This window comes from Thecamonas trahens (assembly GCF_000142905.1).
Source record: "Thecamonas trahens ATCC 50062 unplaced genomic scaffold supercont1.15, whole genome shotgun sequence".
Lineage (NCBI taxonomy): Eukaryota > Apusomonadida > Apusomonadidae > Thecamonas > Thecamonas trahens.
In genome coordinates this window covers 316,103-339,632 of record NW_013657665.1, presented here as the reverse complement: position 1 = coordinate 339,632, position 23,530 = coordinate 316,103, and the positions used below count along the sequence as shown (strand labels likewise).

General features: G+C 65.4%; 10 protein-coding genes across 10 annotated transcripts in view; 7 read left to right on the top strand and 3 right to left on the bottom strand.

The window, feature by feature from the left end:
* Positions 1-461, bottom strand: part of AMSG_02579 (CMGC/CDKL protein kinase) — a 2,927-nt gene extending 2,466 nt beyond the window's left edge. The window contains exon 1 of the mRNA XM_013904032.1: positions 157-461. Within this exon, the coding sequence (XP_013759486.1) occupies positions 157-410 (254 nt within the window). The 5' untranslated portion in view covers positions 411-461. The remainder of the gene's footprint in view (positions 1-156) is intronic.
* Positions 462-1,090: 629 nt separating this feature from the next.
* AMSG_02578 (uncharacterized protein) lies at positions 1,091-2,951 on the top strand. Its single transcript, XM_013904031.1, has one exon. The coding sequence runs from the start codon at positions 1,149-1,151 to the stop codon at positions 2,904-2,906; it is 1,758 nt and encodes a 585-aa protein (XP_013759485.1). The 5' UTR covers positions 1,091-1,148; the 3' UTR covers positions 2,907-2,951.
* Positions 2,952-3,017: 66 nt separating this feature from the next.
* AMSG_02577 (uncharacterized protein) lies at positions 3,018-7,381 on the top strand (the record flags this gene model as incomplete). The annotated part of the gene is made up of 3 exons (XM_013904030.1): positions 3,018-3,029; positions 3,108-6,188; positions 6,233-7,381. The coding sequence occupies 3 exons, from the start codon at positions 3,018-3,020 to the stop codon at positions 7,379-7,381; spliced, it is 4,242 nt and encodes a 1,413-aa protein (XP_013759484.1).
* A 105-nt stretch (positions 7,382-7,486) lies between these two features.
* On the top strand, positions 7,487-8,141 carry AMSG_02576 (outer dynein arm docking complex 3; the record flags this gene model as incomplete). Its single annotated transcript, XM_013904029.1, has 2 exons — positions 7,487-7,489; positions 7,659-8,141. 2 exons carry the CDS (start codon positions 7,487-7,489, stop codon positions 8,139-8,141), a joined length of 486 nt encoding a protein of 161 aa, XP_013759483.1.
* A 273-nt stretch (positions 8,142-8,414) lies between these two features.
* AMSG_02575 (acyl-CoA desaturase 1) lies at positions 8,415-9,579 on the top strand. Its single transcript, XM_013904028.1, has one exon. The coding sequence runs from the start codon at positions 8,480-8,482 to the stop codon at positions 9,560-9,562; it is 1,083 nt and encodes a 360-aa protein (XP_013759482.1). The 5' UTR covers positions 8,415-8,479; the 3' UTR covers positions 9,563-9,579.
* Positions 9,580-9,733: 154 nt separating this feature from the next.
* Positions 9,734-14,138, top strand: AMSG_02574 (uncharacterized protein; the record flags this gene model as incomplete). The annotated part of the gene is made up of 2 exons (XM_013904027.1): positions 9,734-9,891; positions 9,955-14,138. 2 exons carry the CDS (start codon positions 9,734-9,736, stop codon positions 14,057-14,059), a joined length of 4,263 nt encoding a protein of 1,420 aa, XP_013759481.1. The 3' UTR covers positions 14,060-14,138.
* Positions 14,139-14,446: 308 nt separating this feature from the next.
* AMSG_02573 (oxysterol-binding protein) lies at positions 14,447-17,348 on the top strand (the record flags this gene model as incomplete). Its single annotated transcript, XM_013904026.1, has 1 exon — positions 14,447-17,348. One exon carries the CDS (start codon positions 14,447-14,449, stop codon positions 17,324-17,326), a length of 2,880 nt encoding a protein of 959 aa, XP_013759480.1. The 3' UTR covers positions 17,327-17,348.
* A 26-nt stretch (positions 17,349-17,374) lies between these two features.
* Positions 17,375-18,643, bottom strand: AMSG_02572 (uncharacterized protein; the record flags this gene model as incomplete). Its single annotated transcript, XM_013904025.1, has 3 exons — positions 17,375-18,122; positions 18,304-18,361; positions 18,580-18,643. The coding sequence occupies 3 exons, from the start codon at positions 18,641-18,643 to the stop codon at positions 17,375-17,377; spliced, it is 870 nt and encodes a 289-aa protein (XP_013759479.1).
* A 903-nt stretch (positions 18,644-19,546) lies between these two features.
* On the top strand, positions 19,547-20,404 carry AMSG_02571 (uncharacterized protein; the record flags this gene model as incomplete). The annotated part of the gene is made up of 1 exon (XM_013904024.1): positions 19,547-20,404. The coding sequence occupies one exon, from the start codon at positions 19,547-19,549 to the stop codon at positions 20,363-20,365; it is 819 nt and encodes a 272-aa protein (XP_013759478.1). The 3' UTR covers positions 20,366-20,404.
* AMSG_02570 (transcriptional repressor rco-1) lies at positions 20,395-22,279 on the bottom strand. Its single transcript, XM_013904023.1, has one exon. It carries the CDS (start codon positions 22,186-22,188, stop codon positions 20,425-20,427), a length of 1,764 nt encoding a protein of 587 aa, XP_013759477.1. The 5' UTR covers positions 22,189-22,279; the 3' UTR covers positions 20,395-20,424.
* Positions 22,280-23,530: the final 1,251 nt, after the last annotated feature.

Below are 23,530 nucleotides of genomic sequence, written 5' to 3'. Positions count from 1 at the left end.
CGGCGATGGCGGACCGGCGACCAGGACCTCCTCCCCCTCCCCCCCCCCCCCCCCCCCGGCCCCAACCAGAACCACCATGTACACCCCCTTTCACATCCCTGTTCACAACCGTCACCCTCGTCCACCCCCAGGTAGGACACTTCCCGTCACACGTACCTCTCACAGTACTCAAAGACCAGATGCAGGGTGCCCTTCTGGCGGAAGACCTCCAGCAAGTGGACAATGTTCTCGTGGTGGAGGAGCTTGAGGAGATGGACCTCACGCATGGCGGTCTTGCGGACAAGGGGATCTTTGTCAGACTCTTTGAATCGCTTGACAGCAACATATTGTCCTCCACTCCGCACACGACACTTGCTCACAACGCCGTACGTCCCCTCGCCAATCACGCCCATCGTTTGGTACTTTTCCATCGCTCGCTGCCCACCTCCGCCAGTCGGAGCGTGTGAGAGCGAGTCGAAGAGAGCTGTACAAGCCTGATCGTCTGTCAGCCGCTACCTTTTTTTTTTTTTTTTTTCGGCACCCCAAAACGGATTCTTCTTGCCCCTCCCCCCTTCCCACTACCCTCAGGCCGATGAGATGATGAGCTCACTCCTTGCATGCCATCGTGTCTCATCTTGAATGCTCTGATCTTTCTTCCTGTATCCTCGTCTCTCGTCCCAGCAGTGTATTCAGCGGCTGTAGACAACCACGGCCGATCACCTGCCATTCATTAGTCCCACCGCAGACGCCGCCATCGCAGCCCTTTTCCGCTTTCCTCATCTCCCTTTACCATACCTTTATCTCTACCCTTGCGTGCCTGTTGCAGCTCTACCTACCAAACGTATTCCAACACAGCCCCTTTTCCTCATCCCCCCCCCCCCCCTACCCACCCACCCACAAAAAAATTGCCATGCGCTCCGCCGTCCACCGTCCCGCACTCCCGAATCGATTGGAAGGAACCCTTCGGGCCAGAGACCGCGAGTGGCGACACGGCTGACGCTGCCTCGCTGGCACCTCACCACGTTCTTCGTCGTAGGGGCATGCCACGCCGGTCTGGACGACGCCGGCCGCGGCAGCAGCGGCGCACAGGCGACGGTGGAGGTGGCGAAGTTGGCAGCGGACGGCGGAAGGGACGCAAGGGCGAGCGCGAGCTGGCGGTCGACGTGGGCATGCTCGGCTTCCACTTTGACGACTCGCGGGTCGAGCTGTACTCGGCGAGGGACTCTGGCCGGGCGGCGCGGGCTGCGATGCGTGAGCGTGCGCGCGAGGGCAACAGCTCCGCGGCGTCGCCATCCATCTCCTTCTCCAAGGACCAGTATGTCCGGGCCTCAGCCCGGTTCCTCGTCTCACTCCCGCTCCCGGCCCGCGTCGCCGCCATGCACACCATCGACATGAACACGGACTGGGACGCCATCGAAGCCGTCCTCCTCTTTGACGACGCAGATGCGCCGCTCAAGTGCCCGATCTGTCTCGATCCGCCGACCATTCCGCAGGTCACCAAGTGCGGCCACGTGTACTGCTACGTCTGCATTGTCCGCTTCATCTCGGTCATGACCAGCGGCTCGGTCACCTCGGGACGCGGCTGCAATGCCGACGAGGACCTCATCTCCGGAAATTTGTGCCCGTGTCCGATGTGCGAGGCTCACGTCTCGCTTCGAACCCTCAAGTCGGTTGTCTTTGAGCCAGTCACATCGGTGGCGCGTGGTGCCCGCATCTCGCTCCGCAAGCTCGTCCGCGAAGTCGACTCGATTGTGGCCCTCCCGCCGGGCCCGGACGCGCTTGCTGTCCGCGCTGCAAACTTGCTTCCGGGCCCTAATCTACTTGGCCCGGACGCCGCGCGGTTTGTCCGTACACTTGCGGCCGACTCGGCCACGCTCGGGACTCTGCTTCACGCCGAACACGCCGGCCTCGTCGCTGCCCGCGCCCAGTTTGTCTCGTCGGGCGAGCCCGAGTTTCTGCCTGCCGTCGACCTCGCTCTTGAACGAGTTGCCGACCGCATCGCCGCTCACGCCGCGGCGGAAGAAGCAAAAGCGACCGGCGCGCCTCCAGAGTCTGCGGCACCCCATGACGCCGCTGCCTCCAAGACATACACACTCTATCAGGGCGCCGACGGGCAGATGGTTTTCCTCGACCCGTTCAACATCCGCATGCTCTTCCATGAGTATGGCTCGTACGCGGCGTTCCCCGACTCGGTCTCCGGTCGGATTGTTGCCCTCCACCCGCACCGACAGATGCCTGCCACCCGCAAGCGGTACAAGCACCTGGCACACCTCCCGCTCACCGCCAACTTTGTCTTTGCCGAGCTCGAGTTTGACGACGGCATTCTCTCGCCCGAGACTCTTGCCGAGTTTGCCAAACTCATCGCCTCGCGTTCGGCCAAGCGCCGACAGGCCGACATCATGGCCGAACGCGACGCCGCCGCCGCCGCCACCGCCCGCGAGCAGTCGTGGAGAACTCGGCTCAACAAGCCGATGCCGCGCTACGCTGCCGCCGACTTTCCCACTTTTGGTGGCGCCTCCACTGCCGACGACGATGACGACCTGTTGCTTGCCGCCGCCATTGCCGCCTCAGCTGCCGCCGCCGCCTCAGCTGCGCCGCCGCCCCAGCCCGAGCTCGGCTCGCAGGCGGTCAACTCTGGTCACACGTTCACTGCCGCACTGCGCGGCGGGTTCGTCTCCAACGCTGTCATGTTTCCGGCGCTCGGCAAGCCGGGTGCTCCGGCGTCGTCACCGCCGCCGGCGTCGCCCGCCGCAGCCTCATCGCCGCCGGCCTCGGGCGCGTGGGGCTCGCCGCGCTCGCACACCTCTGCCGCCTTTACCGCCCCGTCCCAACCCATCGGCGCCCGTGGTGCCAAGGGCAAGTCGGGCAAAAAGGGCAAGAAGAAGACGCTCCTCTTCACCAATTCGACCACCCGCGGCAAGTCATGACGCCCACGGTCTTGGGTCATAGTAAACGCCATTGGTCGACCCGCCGTTCCCGGACCAGCGGCAGCGGCCCTCGTGCTGCATGCCACTCCCCACCCACTGCACCCGTCCCACATGCAGACGACGGTGCGCCTCTCCCCCAGTGGGCACCCACCCCACGGCCTCACCCTCATCCACCCTCCGTCCCTTCCACATGTGGTCCAGCTGGTGGTGCCGACGCCTGCGCCGGCCTCTCTCGCCCCGGCCGCCACGCCGCGCACAGCGCCCTGGCTGGCTACCGAGCTGCCGTCCACGCCGCTGACCTTTGACGCTTCGGCGCGGGCATACGTCGCCGACGTCACCGTCAGCTCTCCGGGTGTGCATCGCTACAAGGTGGTTATGCCGCGCGCAAAGACCGGCTCTTGCCCCGTCTCGGCCGAGCACGCCCTTGTCGTCGTCCTGCCGGCCTCGCCGCCGCGAGCCATCGCCACTGTCCTCGCAAAGTGCATGGGCCCGCTCGACCGCTGGGAAGAGGTCCTTGCTCCGGCTCAGACCGGAGGATACTCGACCATCCACTTTACGCCTGTTCAGGCCCTCGGCGACTCGGGATCGGCCTACGCCATCGCCGACCAGCTCTCCCCAGCGCCGGCCATCGGCTCGTGGGATGCACTCGCCGCCGCGGCAGACTCGCTGCGCGCCAGACTCGGCCTTGAACTAGTCGTTGATGTTGTGTGGAACCACACCGCAGCGTCGTCGCAGTGGATCCGCGACAATCCAGACGTCTGCTACTCGCTCGCCAACTCGCCGCACCTCATCCCTGCCTTTGTACTCGATGATGCTATCGCGCGATTCTCGAGCACCTGCCCGCCCTCACTGGCTACGCCTGCATCCGATGCTGACGTTGACGCCGTTCTCGACGCCTTTCGCAGCTCGACATTTGCCGAGCTACGGCTGTGGGAGTACTTTGTGATCGACGTTGACGGCATCGTCGCCGAGGCCCACGCCTTCTGGGCCATGCACCCGTACGCGGCAGTGGCGCCAGCACTTGCGCACCTCTCGGTCGACGAGCGAGTTGCCCACATTTGCGCGTCCCCGTCAGGCATCACCCGTATTCCAGGCGCCCGCTTTCCGCTCCGGCCCCACCTTCCTCTCCTGCTGACAGCCTTTGGCGATGAGGCCTCGCTGCGCGCGGCGTGCGACCTCATCAATCTTCCACACTACCGCGAGTACGACGAGCATGTGGCGGCCGCGTTCGCTGCGCTCCGCGGCACGCTGGCTTGGGAGCGGCTTGGCAACGGGCCGCGCGCTGGAGTCTCGATTTCGGCCGACGCGCCGCTTGCTCCGTCGTACTTTACCCGGCTCGTTGACGATGCTTCGGCCGAGGCCACACCGCAGTACATTGTGGCCAACAACGGATGGGTCGGCGCCGATCCGACAGTCGACTTTGCGGGCCCGGCCTCGTTCGACTACCTCCGCCGCGCCGTCAACATCTGGGGCGATCTCGTCAAGCTGCGGTACGGTTCGGGACCGGCCGACTCACCAGCTGCGTGGAAGCAGATGGTTGCGTACACCGAGACCATGGCGAGCATTTTTGACGGCTTTCGCATCGACAACGCCCACTCGACACCGATGCACGTTGCCGAGGCGCTGCTCGATGCTGCACGCGCCATCCGTCCCAACCTCTACGTCATGGCTGAGCTCTTTACCCCGAGCGCTGAGCGTGACGCGGAGTATGTAGCGCATCTCGGCATCCACAACCTCATCCGCGAGGGCCTTCATGTCACCTCGCCGCGGGCTCTCGCCGACTTTCTGTACACCTACTCGGGCGCGCGGCTTCCGGTGGCAGCGCTATCGCGGGAGCTCGCAGGAGTCCCACCGCACGTCCCGCGTCACAAGCCGGGCGCCATCGTTTACGAGGCGACACACGACAATCCGGCTGTGGCGGAGCTCTTTCCGATAGAGCATGCTCTCGGCCTCGCGGCGCTCATCGGTCTGACCGCCTCAGACACGGGCTCCAACTGGGGCTACGACTGGCTTGTCCCGCACCACCTCAACGTAGTCACTGAAGCGCGGCTGTACCCGGTGCCGAACTCAGGCGCCTTTATCTTTACGCCGCTCAAGGCCGCCATCCACGACCTTGCAGCCGTCGCCGCCGCCGGTGCGTACTCAGAGTTCCACGTCGAGGCCTGCGGTGACGTCATCGTCCTCACTCGCGCCAACGCCGAGAGCCAGGACGGCATTGTCGTTGTGGTCCGCTGTGCGCTAGCCCCGGCCCGCTCCACCGAGTCGATCACGCTCCCGGGGCCAATCACCAGGCTTGCCTTTGCGGCAAGCCTTGAGCTTGACGAGGCTGTTGCGTCGAGCTTTACGCAGGATGACGACTATATCAATGGGCTTTCGGGCGCCAAGCTCACGCTTTGGCGCGACCACGCTTTTGTGTACACATCGGGCACCTGGGAGCCACCATTGCCACAGCAGGGTCTCTTCGGTTACGACCGAGCGTCGAGCGAGCTCGATCTGCGGCTGCTGCCTGTCGGCGGAGTACTGGCATTCACGACGTCGGCGTGGGCGCCCGGCAGCGCGGCCGCTCTTGGCGCGGCGTGGCTGGCCGAGCACGTCGATGGAGACGAGCATCCGAGCCTGACGCGCGCTGTGGAAGAGTGCAACGGGCTTGCCATCAACGTGGCGCTGTACCGGTGCGAGGCTGAGGAGCAGAACGCAGTCGGGCGAGGGGTGTACCACGTGCCGGGCGCTGGGCCGCTTGTCTACGCCGGCCTGCAAGGCTTTGATGATCCACTGCGGGCGGCTGCGGTGGCATCCGACATGGGCGCACCGGTGTGTGCAAACTTGCGTGCCGGCGGGTGGGCGCTGCAGTACTCGCTGGACCGGCTCGATGTGTACTTGTCCAAGTTTGGCGAGGTGCTGCACGGCCTTGCAGCCTTCCGAGAGTGGCTGGGCAAGGCAGTTGGCCACGTCCTCGCGCTGCCTGCCGTTTTTGTCCCTCGCTACTTTTTCGCCGTGGTCCGTGCGGCGGTCGACGCGCTGACTGCGCGCGCACTCGCGCTCTGCCCCAACCTGCCTCCAAGCGCAAGCACGCTGACGCAGCGACTGGCAATGACCTCGTTCCAGGTCTTTGGGCCAACGGCCGAGGTCCCGACAGGCTCGCTCGCCGCAGGCCTCCCGCACTTCTCGGCCGGCTTTATGCGCGAGTGGGGCCGCGACACCTTTATCGCGCTCCGTGGCCTGTTCCTCGTCACTGGGCGCGTAGCCGACGCCGAGAAGCTGCTCATCAACTTTGCAAGGACTGTTCGTCACGGCCTCATTCCCAACCTGTTGACGGCGGCAAAAAGCCGCGTTACAACGCGCGCGACGCCTCGTGGTGGTTCCTACACGCCCTCGTCGATTACGATGCACTTGGCGGCGACGGCGCTCGTGCCTTTCTCACGAATCCGCACGCGGTTGTGCTTGACGCGCCATGGGACGAGAGCAGGCCAGTGGTATCGCTCGTCGACGTCGCTGCCCACATTCTGGAAGCGCACCTGGCTGGCATCCAGTTCCGCGAGACAAACGCCGGCGGAGAGCTCGATGCGCACATGTCGGACGCCGGCTTCAACGTCTCAGCCGGCGTTGCGCCTGCTACTGGTTTTGTGCACGGCGGCTCGGCTGCCAACTGTGGGACGTGGATGGACAAGATGGGCTCGTCGTCGCGGGCAGGCAACGCCGGAGTGCCAGCCACCCCGCGTGACGGCTCGGCCATCGAGTTGGTTGCTCTCTGCGCCGCGGTCCTGCGATGGCTGGCAAAGACCGGGCTGGTAGCCAGTCTAGCACTGCCTAGCGATGAAGCGGCCGCAGCCTGGGGCTTGAGCTCCTGCGCGCTCACACCAGCAGCTTGGTACGAGCGTATCGCGAGCAATTTTGAGCCTGCGTTCTACATACCGCTCAAGCCTGCGGCGGGCGATGGCCCCGGCTGCTGGGCAGTGACGACCGGAGTATACAAGGACTGCGTCGGGGCGAGCCACGGGTGGACCGACTGGCAGCTGCGGCCCAATTGTGCGGTGGCGTTGGCAGTTGCGCCAGAGTTGTTTGATGCCGACCACGCCAAGGCGTGCCTGCGGACGCTCACCGACACGCTCGTCGGCACGCTCGGGATGAGGACGCTCGATCCGCGAGATCCACACTATGCGCCGGTCTACGACAACTCAACTGACTCGGACGCATACGCCACTGCCGCCGGCTTCAACTACCACCAGGGCCCCGAGTGGGTCTGGCCGCTCGGCTACCTCCTCCGTGCCCTCGCCGTGTTCTTTGGGAGCGAGCTCGACGTGGGCGCCTCGATCGACTCGATCCTTCATCCGCACGCCGAGCACCTGGAGACCGATGTTTGGCACGGCATGCCCGAGCTTGTCAATCCTGACGGCGCCGAGTGTCCGTTCTCTTGCCCAACCCAGGCCTGGTCATCGGCGACCCTCCTCGATGCGCTGCATGTCCGCGGCCTGTAGCCGCAACGGACAGCCGTGCCGTAGCGCCGGTATGAGTGCGGGAGTGCCCACTCTCCCCACCGCTCTCGTGAGCCACTAGAGACGCAGCGAGGGAAAGCTTTCCGCATGGTATGAACACACACCTGCAGCATGTGTATTTGGGTGCCGACAGGAGGGCGGGTGCTGCTGTGAAGCGAGGCGGGAGGCTGAAACGTGTGGCATGCGGCGGTGGTGGTGTTGGTCGGCGGCTGGGCCCGACAGGCCTGGACTCACATTCCCACGTCTGCGGCTTGCGCAGGAGTACCAAGAAACAGAGGAGGATCGGTTGGCCGAAGTCTTCCAGCGGCTGGATGTGCATGAGCGCCGCAAGATTAGCGCCAAGGACATCCAGCTGGCGTTCCGCACCATCGGCGTCTCTGTGACGCGGGCCCGTGTCGACGACATCGTGTGGGAGTGCGACTCGGACGCAGACGGCTTTCTCACCCTCGCAGACATCGAGAGCATGTACTATCGCGCCCCGCAAGAAGCGTCTGAGTTTTCGCCGTCGCGTCTGCTCAACCTCGTCGAGTTTCTCATGTACGATCCCGAGTCATCCGGCTTTATCACCGTCGAGGATGCCATGCACATCATCTGTCGCCGCTTCCGCGAGCAGCTCTCTCCGGCTCTCCTCCGCAAGTTTCTCCTCGATACCCAGCTCTCGCCGGCCAAGACACTCTCGTTCAAGGAGTTTGTCCGCCAGATCAGACTCCGTCTCAAGCTTGCTGCACGCTCGATCACCTGATGGCAGTAGCACTGCCCCCCCCCCTGTCTTACCTCCCTGTGCCATTCATCCCTGCGCCATTCATCCCTGCGCCATACATATACATCCCTGCGCCATATCAATAGTGTTTCTCTGTGCTGTCACGATAAAAAATGACACATTGCGCCCAACCCAATCCATTTCCGTGTCCCCTTGTCCGACGTGGCACCATCTCCATCCACGCAGGTCACGTGCCCCTCCCCCCCCCAGGCCCCCCCCCCCCCCCTCCCCCCTCCCTCCCCTCCCCGCACTTCACACTCCTCCACCACTTTTCTCTTCACATCTTGTACTAGTTCAGCTACAACTTGAGAAGTCCCACCATGTCGTCTGTGATGAAGGAGCGGTTTGGCGGTAAGGCCAAGGCCTCGTCACCTCGGAACACTGACACGCGTGCGGCCGGCGAGTCGACGCTGACCTCGCTGGACTCGGTGGTTGACGCCTTTGTGGCCAAGTGGACGCCCGAGGGCTACACCCGCGAGGACATTGTCTGGTTCAACGTCTTCTTCCTGGCGGTTGTCCACGTTGGTGCTCTCTACGGCATCGGCCTCGCGCTTACCGTGCCGCACGGCCTCTTTCTGGCGGCGCTCGGCCTCGGCATCCTCTGGCCCATTTCCGGCCTTGGCATCACCATGGGCGTCCACCGGCTCTGGTCGCACAAGTCGTACCAGGCGCACATTGTTGTCCGTATTGCCCTTGCCATGGTCAACTCGATGGCCTACCAGGGCTCGATCTTTGAGTGGGCGCGCGACCACCGCGTCCACCACATGGGCTCGGAGACGCCGGCCGACCCGTACAACGCCGCCGACGGCATGTTCCACGCCCACATGGGCTGGGTCATGCTCCGCAAGCGCCCCGAGGTTATTGCCGCTGGCAAGAAGCTTGATCTCTCGGACCTGACCTCGGACCCGGTCGTCACCCTGCAGCAGAAGTACTACCTGCCGTCGGTCCTTGTTTTCTGCTACGCGCTCCCCACCATGCTTGGCTACTACTACACCGGCAATGCCTGGGCCTCGTTCTGGATCCTTGGCGTCTTCCGCCATGTCTTTGTCCTCCACTGCACCTGGTGCGTCAACTCGCTTGCCCATGCAATTTCGCACGGCTACCGCCCCTACAACAACCTCATCCACGCTGCCGAGAACCTCGTGGTCTCGCTCATCTCGATGGGCGAGGGCTGGCACAACTTCCACCACGCCTTCCCCACAGACTACCGCGCTGCCGAGGGCCTCTGGTGGCAGTTCAACCCCTCCACCATGGTCATTGACTTCCTCGCTCTCTTTGGCCTGGTCTGGGGCCGCCGCGCTACCTCGCTCTCGCTCGTCGCCAAGCACCGCCAGCGTACCGCTGACCGCATTGCCAAGGGCATCAACCTCCTCCAGCACGACCACACGGTCCAGGTTTCGTAAACCTCGTATTTTCCCCCTTTTCTCCGCCACCGCCCCGACGCCGCTCCCTCCGCCGCAGCGAGGAGGCAACGGATCTTGTTCCCCACGTCCACCTCCCCCCCACCCCACCTTGCCCCCTGCACACGTCACCCTCACCCTCTTCTTTCACACCGCCCCTCCTCCCATCCCACCATGTCGTCCTCGGAGGGTCTCTCGTACTCGTCGCCGGCCCCTGCCTCCACTGGCAGTGCGGCTGCTGCTGCCGCTGTTCCGTTGACAGCGTCGGCTCTCCTGAGCGACTCGGACTGGGACTCATCGTCGTCGACGGGCGCTCTACCAAATGCCACACGGTTCTCCTTGCCACGGAATGGTGATGGAGCTCATGTTGTAGCGAGACCGGGTGCAAGGAAAAGCGCCAACAGGTCGAAGACAAAGATCCGTACCAGGCGCCGGCGGACGTCGTCGCCACGCAAACGTACTCCCGCTGATGCCGCACCCGAGCAGGCATCGGTGGCAGAGCTGGTGGCCCGGGCAGGACTGATGGCGAGCGCAGACGTGTGGCGAAACAGTGGAGCGGCAGAGGTCGACGCTGCGCGGAACGAGCTGCAGGATCGTCTCGATCGGTTCGAAGTCCGCAAGGGAGCTCGTCTGCTCGCCGAGGTGTGGGAGTTGGCACTGGCGTCGTTTGCGGCCACGACACGCTTTGCTCCTCCGCTGCTTTGGCTGGAGCGGGTGCTGCTTTCAGCACTGGGATCGGTTGCTGGCTACTCGAAGCACAACGTGCTTGCAGCTGAGCGGCACTTTTGGCTGCTCAAGACGTACGCCGCAACTGTCGAAGCGCTTCTCCTCCTCCACCGGCTTCTGCTCGCACCGGCGTCGGTCGAGAATCCGCCGGCACCCACCGGCCTCGCCGCTGACGCTGAGGCTGTGGCCCGCCACGACTTGCAGATCGGTCTGGACGCGCTGGTCTCGGTCGGCGCCTTGCCGGCCGCAGTGGCGGCAGTCGAGCGATCGCGGAACAAGGGCAACCCCAATGTAGCGTATGCAGCGGCGCGCGCAGTCTGCGCCCTTCATGCGCTGAATGCCTCACTGGACGGCACGCTCCCGCCCGAGACAGCGGCAACACTCTCCCTGGTTGTCGCCGACGCCAGCCTCTCGCAGGCCATTGGGTACTTTGTCGGCTCCTCGCTCCAGACCAAGCCCAAGAACTGGTTCCCGCCAGCCGTGCTTCTCTCGAGCATGTTTATGGCTGCGCGTTCGTCAGCGGCTGCGCTTGTCCAGTTGCAGACCTTCCTCTACAAGCAGACTCAGCGTCGTGCGTCGTGGAAGTGGGTCTACGCCATTTGCGACGGTCTCGCCTTTGTGGCGCTGACTGCGCCGGACCCGGCGATCCGTACTCAGGCCCTTCAGGGCCGGCACGCGGACCACCTTGATCTTCTCGACCTCATCCAGCTGCAAAAGTTCCTCGTCCCCTCGCGAAACAAGAGCATCCGTGCCGGTGTCGAGGCTGCCGTTCGGCGGATTGTTTCGTGGACCGCAGATGCTAACAACGAGCAGCTCGCGGCCGAGCGCCGAATCGCCAATGAGCTCCGCGCCGAGCTGGAATCTGAGCGCGCGGCGCACCGGCTCTCGCAAACCGAGGCCAATCTTCGAGTCGAGCACGCTACCAACGGCCTGCGCGAACAAGTCGACTTGCTCAAAGCCCAGACGGCTCGGGCGGTGTCCGAGCGCAACGACGCGCTTGCCCGCACCGACATTACTGCCGCCACCATTGCAAACCTTCGCGATGCCAACGCCAACCTCAAGGCCGAGCTCGCACACGAGCAGGCATCGGTTGCCTCGCTGAGGTCTGCGCTCGAGCTTGCACCAGAGCTGCGGGCCCACAACGAGCTCCGGTCGCAGGTCTACACGCTCAAGGCCGAGGTCGAGCGACTGCGTGCGATCGAGGCGCACGCCGCCTCCCTCAACAATGTCCACTCGGAAGCCACGGCGGTAGTCCACGATCGTGCGTCGCTCGCAGAGTCGCTCAACGCTGCGCTCGCCGCCAACGACAAGCTCATGGCTTCGCTCAAGGCGTCCAAAGCCAAAAATGCGACGGTCAAGTCTGCTGCGCGCGATCAAGCCCGCGAGCTGCAAGCTGCACTCTCTGCCCGTGACGACGCCGTTGCTGCGCTCGAGGCCGAGCAGGCGAAGCTTAACGGGTTCCGTGCGGCAGCTGCTGAAGAGTCTGCGGCGGCGTCGGCACGGATTGACGAGCTGGCCGCCCAAGTGGCATCACTGAGCGAGGTGCTGGCGAAGTCGCGGGCAGTGGCGGCCGAGGTCGAGGCAGACGCGATAGCCGCGCGCACTGCCCGCGACGAGGCCGTAGACGCGCTTGCCGCGGCTCAACAGGCTGTTGCGGAGCAGACGTCGGCGGCAGCATCGGCGACGTCTGCCCTAGCCTCGCTGCAGAGCGAGATGATGACCAACGTCCGCGATAACCATGCTGCGCTTGCGGCGGCAGCGGCGCGGCACGACGAAGTGGCGGCAGCGGCGGCGACGGCGACAGCCAAGCTCGACGAGCTCCGTGCAGAGCTTGCTCAGACGAGCGCAGAAAAGGCCAAGCTCGAGGCTCGCATGCAGCATATTGTCGACGACCATGCCGTGTGTGCAGACAAGCTCAGCGCTGGGGCCGAGGCCAATACACAGCTCCGAGCCGAGGCGGCATCGCTGGCGGCGCAGGTCGAGTCGCTCCAGGTTCGAATCGCGGAGCTCTCCGACTCGGATGTCATCACCAAGCTGCAGCACAAGGTGACGGCGGCCGAGTCGAAGCTCGCCACCGAAGTTGAGCACCACGCGGCGGCGCGCGCCGCCCGCGACGCTGCACTCGACGCCGGCTCGGCGCTGAACGCGCAGTTGTCCAACGAGAGCGCGGCGCGAGCGCGCGTCGAGTCTCAGCTGGCTGCAGCGACTGCAGATGCTGACAAGGCACACGAAGAGATTGCGGCCCTCAAGGTGGCCAACCGCGAGCTGTCGGACAAGTACCACGCGCTGGTGAATGAGCACAAGGACCTGCACTCGGTGCATACGACCAAGTCGAACTCACTCACGGCACAAGAGTCGGCGACGGCAGCGCTCAAGGCACGGATTGTCATGCTCGAGCAGCAGCTGGGGACGGCCAAGACCGATCTGGCCACTCTCGCAGCAAAGCACGCCCAGGTCGAACAAGCACGGATCGCGTTGGAGTCGCAGGTGGCGGCCAAGACTGCTGCGGCAGCGGCAGCGTCGGCTGAGGTGGTGCGGCTAGAGACGGCACTGCAAGCGGCAAAGTCCGCAGCTGACGTTGCCCGCGAGAGCCACGAGGCACGACAAGCGGTTCTTGAGCAGCAGCTGAGCACGGCGGTGAAGGCGTTAGACGCGGCCAATGCCCAGCTGGCGACGCTCGAGTCAGCCAAGCTTGTTCTCGGCGAGGACGTGAGCCAGAAGCTCAAGTCGCTGCAAGATGCCACCGACGAGATTGCTCGGCTCAAGGCGGCGCTGGCGGCCGCCGAACACCGCGCGGATGAGGCTGCGGCTGCGCACAAGTCGGCAGCAGACAAGGTGACACTCGAGGCAACTAAGAGTGCCGAGCTTGAGGCCGCTGCAGCCGGCCTGCACAGCTCTATCAACGCGCTGGAGAGCCGGTGCCACTCCGCCGAGGCGCGGGCCGAATCGCTCGATGCCGAGCTCCGGGCGTCGCAGGACGCGCACACCCAGACGGTGATTGCGCTCGAGGCGGCGCAGAGTGAGGCGGCAGCAGCGGCGGCTGCGCACAAGGCACTCGAGGGCCGGATTGAGCAGCAAGTGGCGTCGAAGCGCGAGCAGCTGTTCGAGTGGGCAGCGACGTTTGGCCCCGGCTACGCCAAGCTCTTCCGTGACAAGATGGCGGAGGCCATGGCGGACCGGTCCGGCAATGATGACGTGGCCATGCTCCAGGCCCTGCTAACTATCTCTGCCGCGATGAACCGGGCGCTGCTTGATGAGCTCACCACGCTCCGCAAGGTTGTCGCCGACGCTGACGAGTTGCGGGTCGAGTTTGCGCATCGTTTGGCTGGTGCGATGGAGGATCACCTCGCCAAGATCTCCGAAGACGCGGTGTCGGCAGCCGGTGGGGGTGCCAGCGGGTCGGACACGCTCGCGCGGCAAATCTCATCGGATGTCTCGGTCAACAGCGAACTGGCGTCAACAATTACGCTCCGCAACTTGCTTGTCAACTACGCCCACCTCTACGAGGATGAGTTCAAGGCCCGGATGGAGGCTATTGCCGAGGGCCGGCTTCTCTCGCGGACGGCCATGGTCGAGGCCGAGATTGCGGCTCAGCTCGAGTCGTCGTTCCTCGAGCTCCGTTCTAAGCTCTCCGAGACCAAGTCAAAGGAGAAGGAGGACAAGTCGCGCAAGATTATGGCCTCGGCGGCCTCGATCTGGGCCGGGCGGCCTGTCGGCCATGCCTCGTCGTCGGACGAGACGGCCCAGGCTTCAGGCGAGGAGACTGAGGCATGATTGTTGCCTTGATGCCGATGGTCACTCTGGCTGAGCACAGCAACGCCAAAGTCATGCGTGTAAAGGTAGAAATAGGCTTGCCAGGCGAGCGAGGCCGCCCAATGACCTCTGTAGCCTGCCGTCAGCTGCAGGAGGACGGGCGAGATGAAAACGGTTCGCCTGTCGGGCAGACACCGCCGACAGGGGCCGCAGCGGCAACTCTGTGGCAGACTCGACTCGTCCATGCCTACAGGAGCACGGACAGAGGGGCGTGGTGGGGACGGCAGCGGACTGGGTGGTTGCCGGCAGTGTGGCGGGTGCCGGCAGTATGTGGCTCCTGCGCCTGGAGGCGGCGGCTGCGAGCACTGTGGCTGCCGGGCTGCTGCCCACCGCGGCGGCCCTGGTGGCATGCCCGATGGCCATGGCCTGCCTGGTGGCGGTGGCGGCGGGGGCGGCGGCGGGAGCAAGATCAAGGTCAAGACCAAGACCAAGGCCAAGGCCAAGGCCAAGACCAATGCCAATGGCAAGCCAGGCGCTGGGGGAGGAGGAGGTGGAGGCGGCGGTGGTGCGGGTGGTCCTGGCGGCGGACCGGCTGGTGGCATTGTTGGCGGTGGCGGGGTCGGCGGCGAGCTCGGCGGTGGCTTGGACGATGGCGGCGGGGTCGGCGGCGGCGGCGGCGGCGGCGGCGGGCGGGACGAGGTTGAGGTGGTGGAGATCAGTGGCGGCGAGATCGGCTGGCGGGGCGTGGGGCGGGTCGGCGGCGGTACGGGCGATGTGATCATGAGCGGATGGGTCAAGCTGCGGGGCACCTTTCAGCGGTGGAAGAACAAGTGGATGGTGCTCAAACCGGGCAAGCTGCTGTTTTTCCGGCGGCCGACGTCGCGGAAGCACTCGGTCTACGTCTACATTCACGGTTGCAAGGTGGTGGAGAAGCCGTCGCGGCGGCGCGGGTTCTCGTTCAAGATCTACCACCCCCAGGGCCGCCGCATCATGTCCAAAAAGATAGCCACCGACCACTGCGTCCTCCGGGTTCCGCTGCGGAAGGAGATGGAAGCGTGGCTGGCAGCACTGCGATCGGCCGTGGCCTACGCCGACGCGCATCTGCCTCTGCCGTACCATCCCAAGCACAACCAGTTTACGCTCCGCCACGGCAACCTTGCACTACTGGACAATTCGCGGCGGGTGTCGAATGGGAGTGGGGTCGGCGCCGCTACTCTTGGCACGTCTGGCGGACTGGCCAACGGCGAGAGCCGGGGTGGTGCCGGGGCTGGGGTTGGGACCGGTGGAGGCGAGCCGGGAGGCGGATCCGGAGCCGGGTCGGCAGCGAGCGAGCGGTTGAGCTTAGAGCAGAGCCAGGGGGCCGAGAGCGCAGCGGCAGCTTGGCGAGCGCTGGCCAACACAGTGACGCCAAAGCGCGGTGAGACGCGGCTCCAGGCGTGGATCCGGGTTCTTCACGCTGGCTACGTGCGGGCTCCGCTCGGGCTGGGCCGTGCGCTGCCGCAGGTCGAGGTCGCGCTCTCTGCCGAGCAGCTGGAGCTTGTGCGGCTTGCGATTGGGCATCTGCGGAACGGGGCGTCGCTGGACTCTGTCTCGCTCCCGGCGTTTGTCTACCAAGACCGGTCGCTGCTGCAGCGGCTGGGCGACCTCGGGCTATCGTCGCCGTACCTTGCGTCAATCAAGCAGATCGATTCTGCACCGCGGCGGATGGTTGCGGTTGTGCAGTGGGTCCTTCACGTTCTCAACATCAACGCAATGGACGGGGCGCTGTTGCGGCTGCCACTTACGCCGCTGCCGGGCGAGGTCCACCGCGAGCTGTTTGCACTGCCGCGACCGACCGATGACGACACCAGCCTCCCGGGCTCGCCGCCGCTTGTGACGCACTTTGTGGCGGAGCATCTCGGCTCGTCGCCGCATGCCACCGGATTTTACATGACTAACCGCGACGCCGGGTTTGTGGCCAACGGCTCGCTGGTCTTTGACTCGGTGTACAAGGGGTGGTGCGTCGAGGGTGGGCCGTCGAGTGCGTCTGTCATTGACCTGATGTTTCTGGCGCATTCGGAGGTGTACACGGTGACGCTGCCTTTGATGCGGGCCACGGGACTGCCGCTGGGATCGGTGGCTGTTGACTATGTGGGTGAGGCGAGTGTGGTGTGCCCGTCATCGGGCCTTGCCGCGACGCTCAACTTTGAGTCGCGTGGCCTGTTTGGCGGCTCGTTCCACAACGTGTCCGGCCGGGTGGTCGAAGTCGTCAGCAGCGAGGCCGAGCGCGAGCGCGAGCGTGAGCGCGAGGGCGATGGCGAGCGCGGTGATGACGAGTTGCCTGTGACACCCGGGGGCGAGCGTACCGGGCCCGACTCACCACCGCGTGGCAAGACCCTCTTCACTCTGTCGGGCAAGTGGAACGACTCGGTCCGCGTGGAGCGCGACGTCGGTGAGGGCGGCGGCGACTCCGAGGCGTGGGAGCTCGACGTCTCGAATGCCACCATCCTTGCCATGGCCGCCAACATGGAGCGGTATGGTGCGGCCGACGACAACTGTGCCGAGTTTGAGTCGGCCAAGGTGTGGCGCGAGACGGTGACGGCACTGCGCAACGGCAACGCCGTCGGCGCGCAGGCTGCCCGCGAGCGGGTGCAAGCCCACAAGCGGGCACCGGGCGCCGGGCGGGCACCGTCGCTGTTTGTCTCTCTTGCCGACGACGACGTGTGGGAGTACGCGTACGCCAACACGGTAGTGAGCCATCGGGGTGTGTGCGATCGCGATCGTGGTGGCGGCGTCATCCGCCCGTTTGCACTCACCGGCTCATTCGCCGGCACCGGCTCTGGCGACGGAATGGGTGACGGGTCCGAGGCCGACAACGGTGGCGACATGCATGGCGACGAGGACGATGACGACGACGACGAGGTTGAGGACTCGGAGCTCTCACTCGATTCATCAGTATCGTCAGACGAAGGAGCCGGTGGGCTGATGCTGCGGGCGTACTCGAACGGCGGGCATCGTGGACGGGCGCTGGCCCAGGTCCAGCGGCGAATGGCCAAGCAGTACAAGGAGAAGGCGCGATCGGGCACGGTGACGCCGCTCGAGTCAGCAGTCACACACGATGTGCTGCGTCGGCTCGGCGAGCTCGAGCAGACGAATCGGGAGCTTGTTCAGGGCATGCGGGCGGCCGAGGCGGCGGCGCGGCGGCGAAGCCCGCGACAGTGGTTGGCCGATGCTGGCGTGGTGGCGCAGCTTGTGCAAGTGTGCGTGCTAGTGATGGTGGCGATGATGCTCGCGCGGCGCGAGGCCTGAGTTTGATCATAAAGGCAGGGAGTTTAGTCTGCAGCTCCTGCATGGAGCTTAGTACGCGTTGTCGGCGGCAGGGGCCTGAAGGCCCGGGTCGAGGCCAACCTTGACCTCGGTGTTGGCGGCACCAGGGCCGGCAGCGGTCGAGGTCGTCGACGCGCGGTAGCCACCGTCGGCGGCACCAACACCCTCGCGCAGGCCGGGGTCCGAGCCCGAGACAGCAACCTTGGTGTCGGCCGATGCCGTGGGGCCAGCGGCGGTGGTCGTCGTCGACGACCGGTACCCACCCGACGGCGGCGGCGCACCTGCAGCAGCCTGGAGGCCTGGGTCGTTGCCCGAGACGGTGACCTTGGCCTCCTGCGAGGTCGGGCCGGCGGCGATGGTGGTGCGGCGGTAGCCGTCGCCAGCATCTCCGGCAGCTGCGAGCTTGCCGGCATCGTTGCCCGAGATGGTGACCTTGGCCTCCTGCGAGGTCGGGCCGGCGGCGATGGTGGTGCGGCGGTAGCCGTCGCCAGCATCTCCGGCAGCTGCGAGCTTGCCGGCATCGTTGCCCGAGATGGTGACCTTGGCCTCCTGCGAGGTCGGGCCGGCGGCGATGGTGGTGCGGCGGTAGCCGTCGCCAGAGCCGCCAGCAGCAGCAAGCTTTCCGGCATCGTTGCCAGAAACAGTCACCTTGGCCTCCTGCGAGGTTGGGCCAGCGGCAATAGTGGTGCGGCGGTAGCCGTCGCCAGAGCCGCCAGCAGCAGCAAGCTTTCCAGCATCATTGCCAGAAACAGTCACCTTGGCCTCCTGCGAGGTCGGGCTGTGTGGATTGGGTTTGTGCGTGAGTGCCGAGCGCGGAGGACAGGCGAAAAAAAAAACGTGGCACCTGAACCAGCGATGATCATTGCCGCTTGGGGCAAGTGGCTTGGTGACGGAGGGGGGGGGGGGAGGGGGGGGAAGGAAGGGGGGAGGGAGAGGCGGTTGGAGGAGAATGAACGTACCCAGCAGCAATGGTAGTGCGGCGAAAGCCGGCGGTGTTTGCGGCGGGAGCGTACTTGCCTGTGTGTGGGAGGGGGTGGGTGTGGGAGTGTGGGGGGGGTGAGTCTGTGGGTGTGTGGGGGGGGGGGCACCTGCGACCTTTCTTGCGTTTCGGAAGAACCCGAGCAGAGAGGCAGCACGCTTCGTGCGAGACACGGAGAAGGTGGGGCAGCGCAGAGAAGGAGGGGGAGGGGAAGAAGGAGAACGGGGTGGGTAGAGGGGGAGAGAGGGCTCCGTACCCGCGTCAATGTTGGGACCATCCTTGTGCTTGTTGGTCCCGGGTCCTGCCATCTGGCGCCGCATGTTGTCTGTGTGTGGTGGGGCAAAGAAGAGGTGTGTAAGCTGGGAAAGTGACAAAGAGGCTGGTGGCCAGCCCTCATCCAAACTCAAGTGCCTTGTGCAGCAAGACGAGTTGCTTTTCGCTTGTCTCTTTGACCCCGAGGTGACCCCGGAGCAGCTGCGGCAGGTTTACGGCTACCACGCCAAGGCATTGTACGGCGTCTGGACGACGGACACATTGATCCATCACATACGCCGCGACGTGTGGGTTCTTTTTAGCAAAATCGCGATTGCGCTCGATGGCGAGCTTGCGCGCATCGAGGGCGAATCTGTCTCCGAGGTGGTGGAGATTGCGTTAGCCCCGGACGATGCTCCTCCGTGGACGTGCATTTGCGAACAGCAATGGCGGTCCCAGAGTGATCTGTCGTAGTATCGTGAAGTGTCGGAGTTTGCTCCGGACAAGGACCAGCGCCGGCTTTCGAGCAGCTGCCTTTCCATCACACTGCTTATCGAGGGGTACACCAAGGCGCTTGCTCAAGCCACCTTCGACCAGTAGTCCATCGGCGAAACGCTGTCGCCTGACACACGCATCCAGCTGATCTCGCACCAAGTGCCACTTTGGCGATGACGTGCGCATGGCCGGACATATGGAGGCAGCAGCGGCGTTCCTCCGTCCGCTACTGCTCCCGTCTGCTGTAGCTGCGAGACATGCTCAGTCGTAAGCGCAACCGTCTTGGCTTTGAAACGGTCGAGACGATGCGACTGGATCGTCGCCCTCACGAAGCTCATTCAATGGGCTCAGGTATTCATCGTGTCCCGGCCGATACTTTGCGCGACTGGCGAGACTGCTGGCGGCCCTGGCGCTGTAGCGTTCACGACCTTTTTTCCCCACTTGTGGGCCGAGGCAGCCCTCCCGCGCGCGTGGCTATGTCGACAGAGGCCCTTCTTGCGCTTCACGAGCTGGAACGGGCCCACTCAAGGCTGGTGGCGGATGGCGAGGATGCCCGGGCAAGAGTGGAGGTGCTGCAAAGCAGGCTGGAGGCGCTGGAGGCGCGGCGGGCCGAAGGCGGGGTGGAGGCTGGTGCGAGCGGAGCGGCGGCAGCGGCGGCGGCGGCGTCGGCTGCAAGCGCCAGGGCCGAGGCTGCGGCGCGCGAGAAGGTCAGCCAGCTGGAAGCGGCACTGGCGGCGGCGGAGGCTCGGGCGCGGGCTGCCGAGGCGGATGCGGCGCGGGTGACGGAGCGGTTTGTGGCGCTGGAGGAGCGGGCGGGTGCGGCCGAGGCTGCGGCTGCGGCTGCGGCGATGCAGGCGGCGGGCGAGGCTGCGGTGGCGCAACAGTTGGCGCGCGAGCGACTGCTGGGCGCAGAGCCTGTGCTTGGCGCACGGCTACTGGAGGACGACGAGCTGGAGGGTCATGGGATCGAAGTCGATGTGGTGCGACCGGGTGGAGCGGCCGACATGGCAGGCATGCAGCCGGGGGATATCATTGTGGCGGTCGAGGGGATGGCGACAGTCTCCCACCCGGCGTTCAATGTTGTGCTGGAGAACGCGTTTCCCGGCGAGGTCAACACGTTTACTTTGCTCCGCGGCGGGAGGCAGCTCGAGGTGGAGGTGCGATACCACGCGTCAGGGATCGGGTATGACGAGCTGATGGCGCTGCGCGAGGCCGCTGGCGCGGCGTGGGTGACCGAGATGGACGAGTCTGCGTTCCATGTCCGCGACGCGCATGTAGTGACCGTGAAGCGGTGAGGGTGGCAACGGCACGGCAGCGACATCGAGTGCAATTTAGATACGAGGCGGCGCATACACTAGAGAGTGGGGAGAAAGGCCGCCATGTCTGAGGCGACGTCGAGCGACCAGACGCGGGCCGACTCGTCATTGGAGCCTGTGATGAGAGCCATTGTGTAGGGCGACGAGAGCGGGGTCGAATCCGCAAGGGCTGGGCCAGCGGCGATGGAGAAGACGGCGGCGCGAGTCGAGGTGCGGAGGATGCCGAGCGGGCGGGAGGGTGTGCGCGTGTCCCAGGCGTAGACGCCGCCGTCGGCGCCACCGGCAAGTACGCCGGTGGCGCCAGTGAGCTGAGCGCAAAAGACGCCAGCGGCTGGGCCGGCACAGGTCGCGATGGGCGCGGCCGGGGCGCGGGCGTCCCAGATCTTGACAGTACCGTCGGCTGACGACGACATAAAGCAGCGGCCAGAGAGCGACCAGGCAGCCTTGTTGACGGTGTCCGAGTGACCAGTGAACGATGAGACAATGCGGCCGGTCGAGAGGTCGTGGACATGCAGCGCTTGCCGCACCGTCGAGGTGACGGCAAAGGCGCCGTCAGGCGAGATGTCGACCGAGGTGACAGCTACCGGCTCGGCGCCGAGCTCGGTCGAGACGGCCCACTGGGCCACCGGCCCAGTCGTGTCGTTGACGTCGGTCTGTTCCACAGCCTGCGGCCGCCAGACACAAACCGAGCCGTCTTTGGACGACGTGAGCAGGGTCCGCGAGTTGGGTGCCCAAGCGGCTGAGTACACATCGTCAGAGTGTCCGCGGAGGAGGGTGGACGATGGGCGCTCGACGCCAGAGCCCGAGGCCAGCGCCGGGGCCCAGAGGGTGACATCGGCGGCGCCCTCGCCGCCAATGGCCAACCACTCCGAGTTGGGCGCCCAGGCGAGGGTGCGGACAAAGGTGACTGCGGCCGGCGTGACAACCGCAAACGGTTCGGGCGTCGCGTCGCCACCGGCATGAGTTGCCATCAGCGCCGCCGTTGCATACACCCGGACTGCGTTCGAGCCAGTGGCCACATAGCTTCCCTGCCCGGGCGTGACCGCCAGCGCTGAGCACACCACCGGACACGGGAGCTTGACGTGCTCGACAAGGCCCGACGGCGAGGTCTCAAACAACGGGCCGATGCCCGCGGATGACGTCACACGCGCGCCGAGGCCACGGCTCCGTTTGGCCGGGCGCTGCTCGTTGTCGTCGTTGTTGCCGAGGGCCGCACCACCGACGCTGCCGCCTTGTGGAGCCGGAGCCGGGCACGACGGAGAGCCTGCTGCCGACGGTACGACGTCCATGTCGACAGGCGACGACGAGCTAACGTCATCACCGGAAGTCCGGCTTGCGGCCGGAGCAATTTGCTTCACCAGCGGTGGCAGGGTGCGCTGGTCGTCCGGCGCCGTGGCGGACGCGGGTGCCTTTGCTGGCTTTGGACGGGCGGGAAGTTTGGCAGCGGGCGGCGGGCGCGGGGTAAACAAGGTCGACTTTGCGGTGACTCCGGGCGCCCACGAGGCGCGGCGGCGGGCGCGAGCCGTATCTGAACCTGCTGCGGTAAAATACTGCGGCGGGCGGAGGGTGTGGTTGGACTTGCGCGAGCGGGAGGTCTTCTGCGGGGCACCACGGAGCTCGTTGCCGACCATGCCAGCCACTGTGCGGGTCGACGGCTGGGAAGCTAGCTCCGCCTTTGCAGCACCGAGCGAGGAGGAGGAGGAGGAGGAGGAGGACGGCTCAGCCGAGCTGCCAGCAGGATGGAGAGCAGAAGCAGCGGGCGGGAGCGGGTTGTGGACGAGCATGGGTAGCAAGTGCTCCATGTCAAAGGCTGCGGCAAGCGAAGGACGGGCATGGTCGAGGCGGCGGACACCAGGCCGACCACCAGCAAGAACCACCAAGTCGTGAAGCCGCTGGACCTCGGCCGCATACACCTCCCGAAGCATATACACTTCTGCAGACAGTGCCCGCGCCATGTCGCGCATGTCCTCACCCATCACGTCAGATCACTGGGATGAGGTGGTGGGAGACGGGTGGAGAGAGGGGTAGGAGGGGGGAGGTGGCAGCGCAAATTGCATTGTGTCGAAACTGGCAAGTTGATGGCGACAACGACAGCGACGACGAGCTACTGCTCCGCACCGTTGTCCACTTCGCCGCCTCAAATAGCGGCGCCTGTCCGGATCGGGGCTCATCATTGACGGCCGCACCTCGCGGCGGTTTTGACATGAGCGTCATCTCGTCCTGGCTCTCGTTTGACGTAGCCTCGTGGTGGGCGGGCAAGAGCGGAACGACAGGCAACCCTTGATGGTACGGTCCTTGGAACTGGCGCGTACAACTCGATCATACTTGACTTCCAGGTCACCGGCCGACGCTGCGTGACGCATGCTTGGCCTACGGCTTGAGGTGGGAGGCGCGCCCGCTCCTGATGGCGGCCGACACGTAGACGCCCGCCTGAACGATGCCCGAGTTGCCGTCGCGGTGACAGACGCCTGGGAGCATGGGCGATGCGCGCGAGGTGCCGAACGGCGCCGATCCGGAGGAGCGGCGGGCGCGGACGGTGCGGACGGTGCGGAGCTTGTTGTTGATGCCCCCGACGATCGGGAAGTTGAGCATGACAGAGTTGAACACAGCGGCGGGACGGGAGAGCGCGAGGACGTCTTGCGACGGACGAGCTTGCCGGTCGGCGTGGCCGCGCAAGTGGTGGTACGCCATCTTGTACTGGGTTCTGGACGCCGCGTACGCGCTCTACGCTGACGCAAGCCCATGCCCCACCATGACTCGCGTGACTTTTCTAAACGATATCATCCACGCCCTCGTCGCCAGCGCCGACGCCGTCAACTCTGCGTCGTCGCGCAAGCGGAAGCGCACCTCTGCAGCGGCTGCTCGTCATCACCACTTTGCCCAACAAGCCGCTCTGCGACGCGACTGCCTCGCCTTCCGGAAGCTTCATGGTAAGCGATCGCGGCCGCGGACCATTTGCGCCACATGCGGCGTCCATCTCTGCATGGTCGACTGTTTTCTGTTGTGGTCCACCAGTGGCCACAAGAGCCATTAACACACTGTACTACTCTTCCACTGCGATTGATGGGCGTTGCGACGTCTGTGGAGCGTCGCGGAGCGCGGCTTGCGCGATGGACGAATGTCCGTTTCGTACCGTAAAGGGAT

What these genes read in the sequence shown, in the direction of transcription:
- AMSG_02575 (XM_013904028.1), top strand. Translation starts at nt 8,480, where the DNA reads ATGTCGTCTGTGATGAAGGAGCGGTTTGGCGGTAAGGCCAAGGCCTCG.
- AMSG_02578 (XM_013904031.1), top strand. Translation starts at nt 1,149, where the DNA reads ATGCTCGGCTTCCACTTTGACGACTCGCGGGTCGAGCTGTACTCGGCG.
- AMSG_02570 (XM_013904023.1), bottom strand. Translation starts at nt 22,188, where the DNA reads ATGGAGCACTTGCTACCCATGCTCGTCCACAACCCGCTCCCGCCCGCT.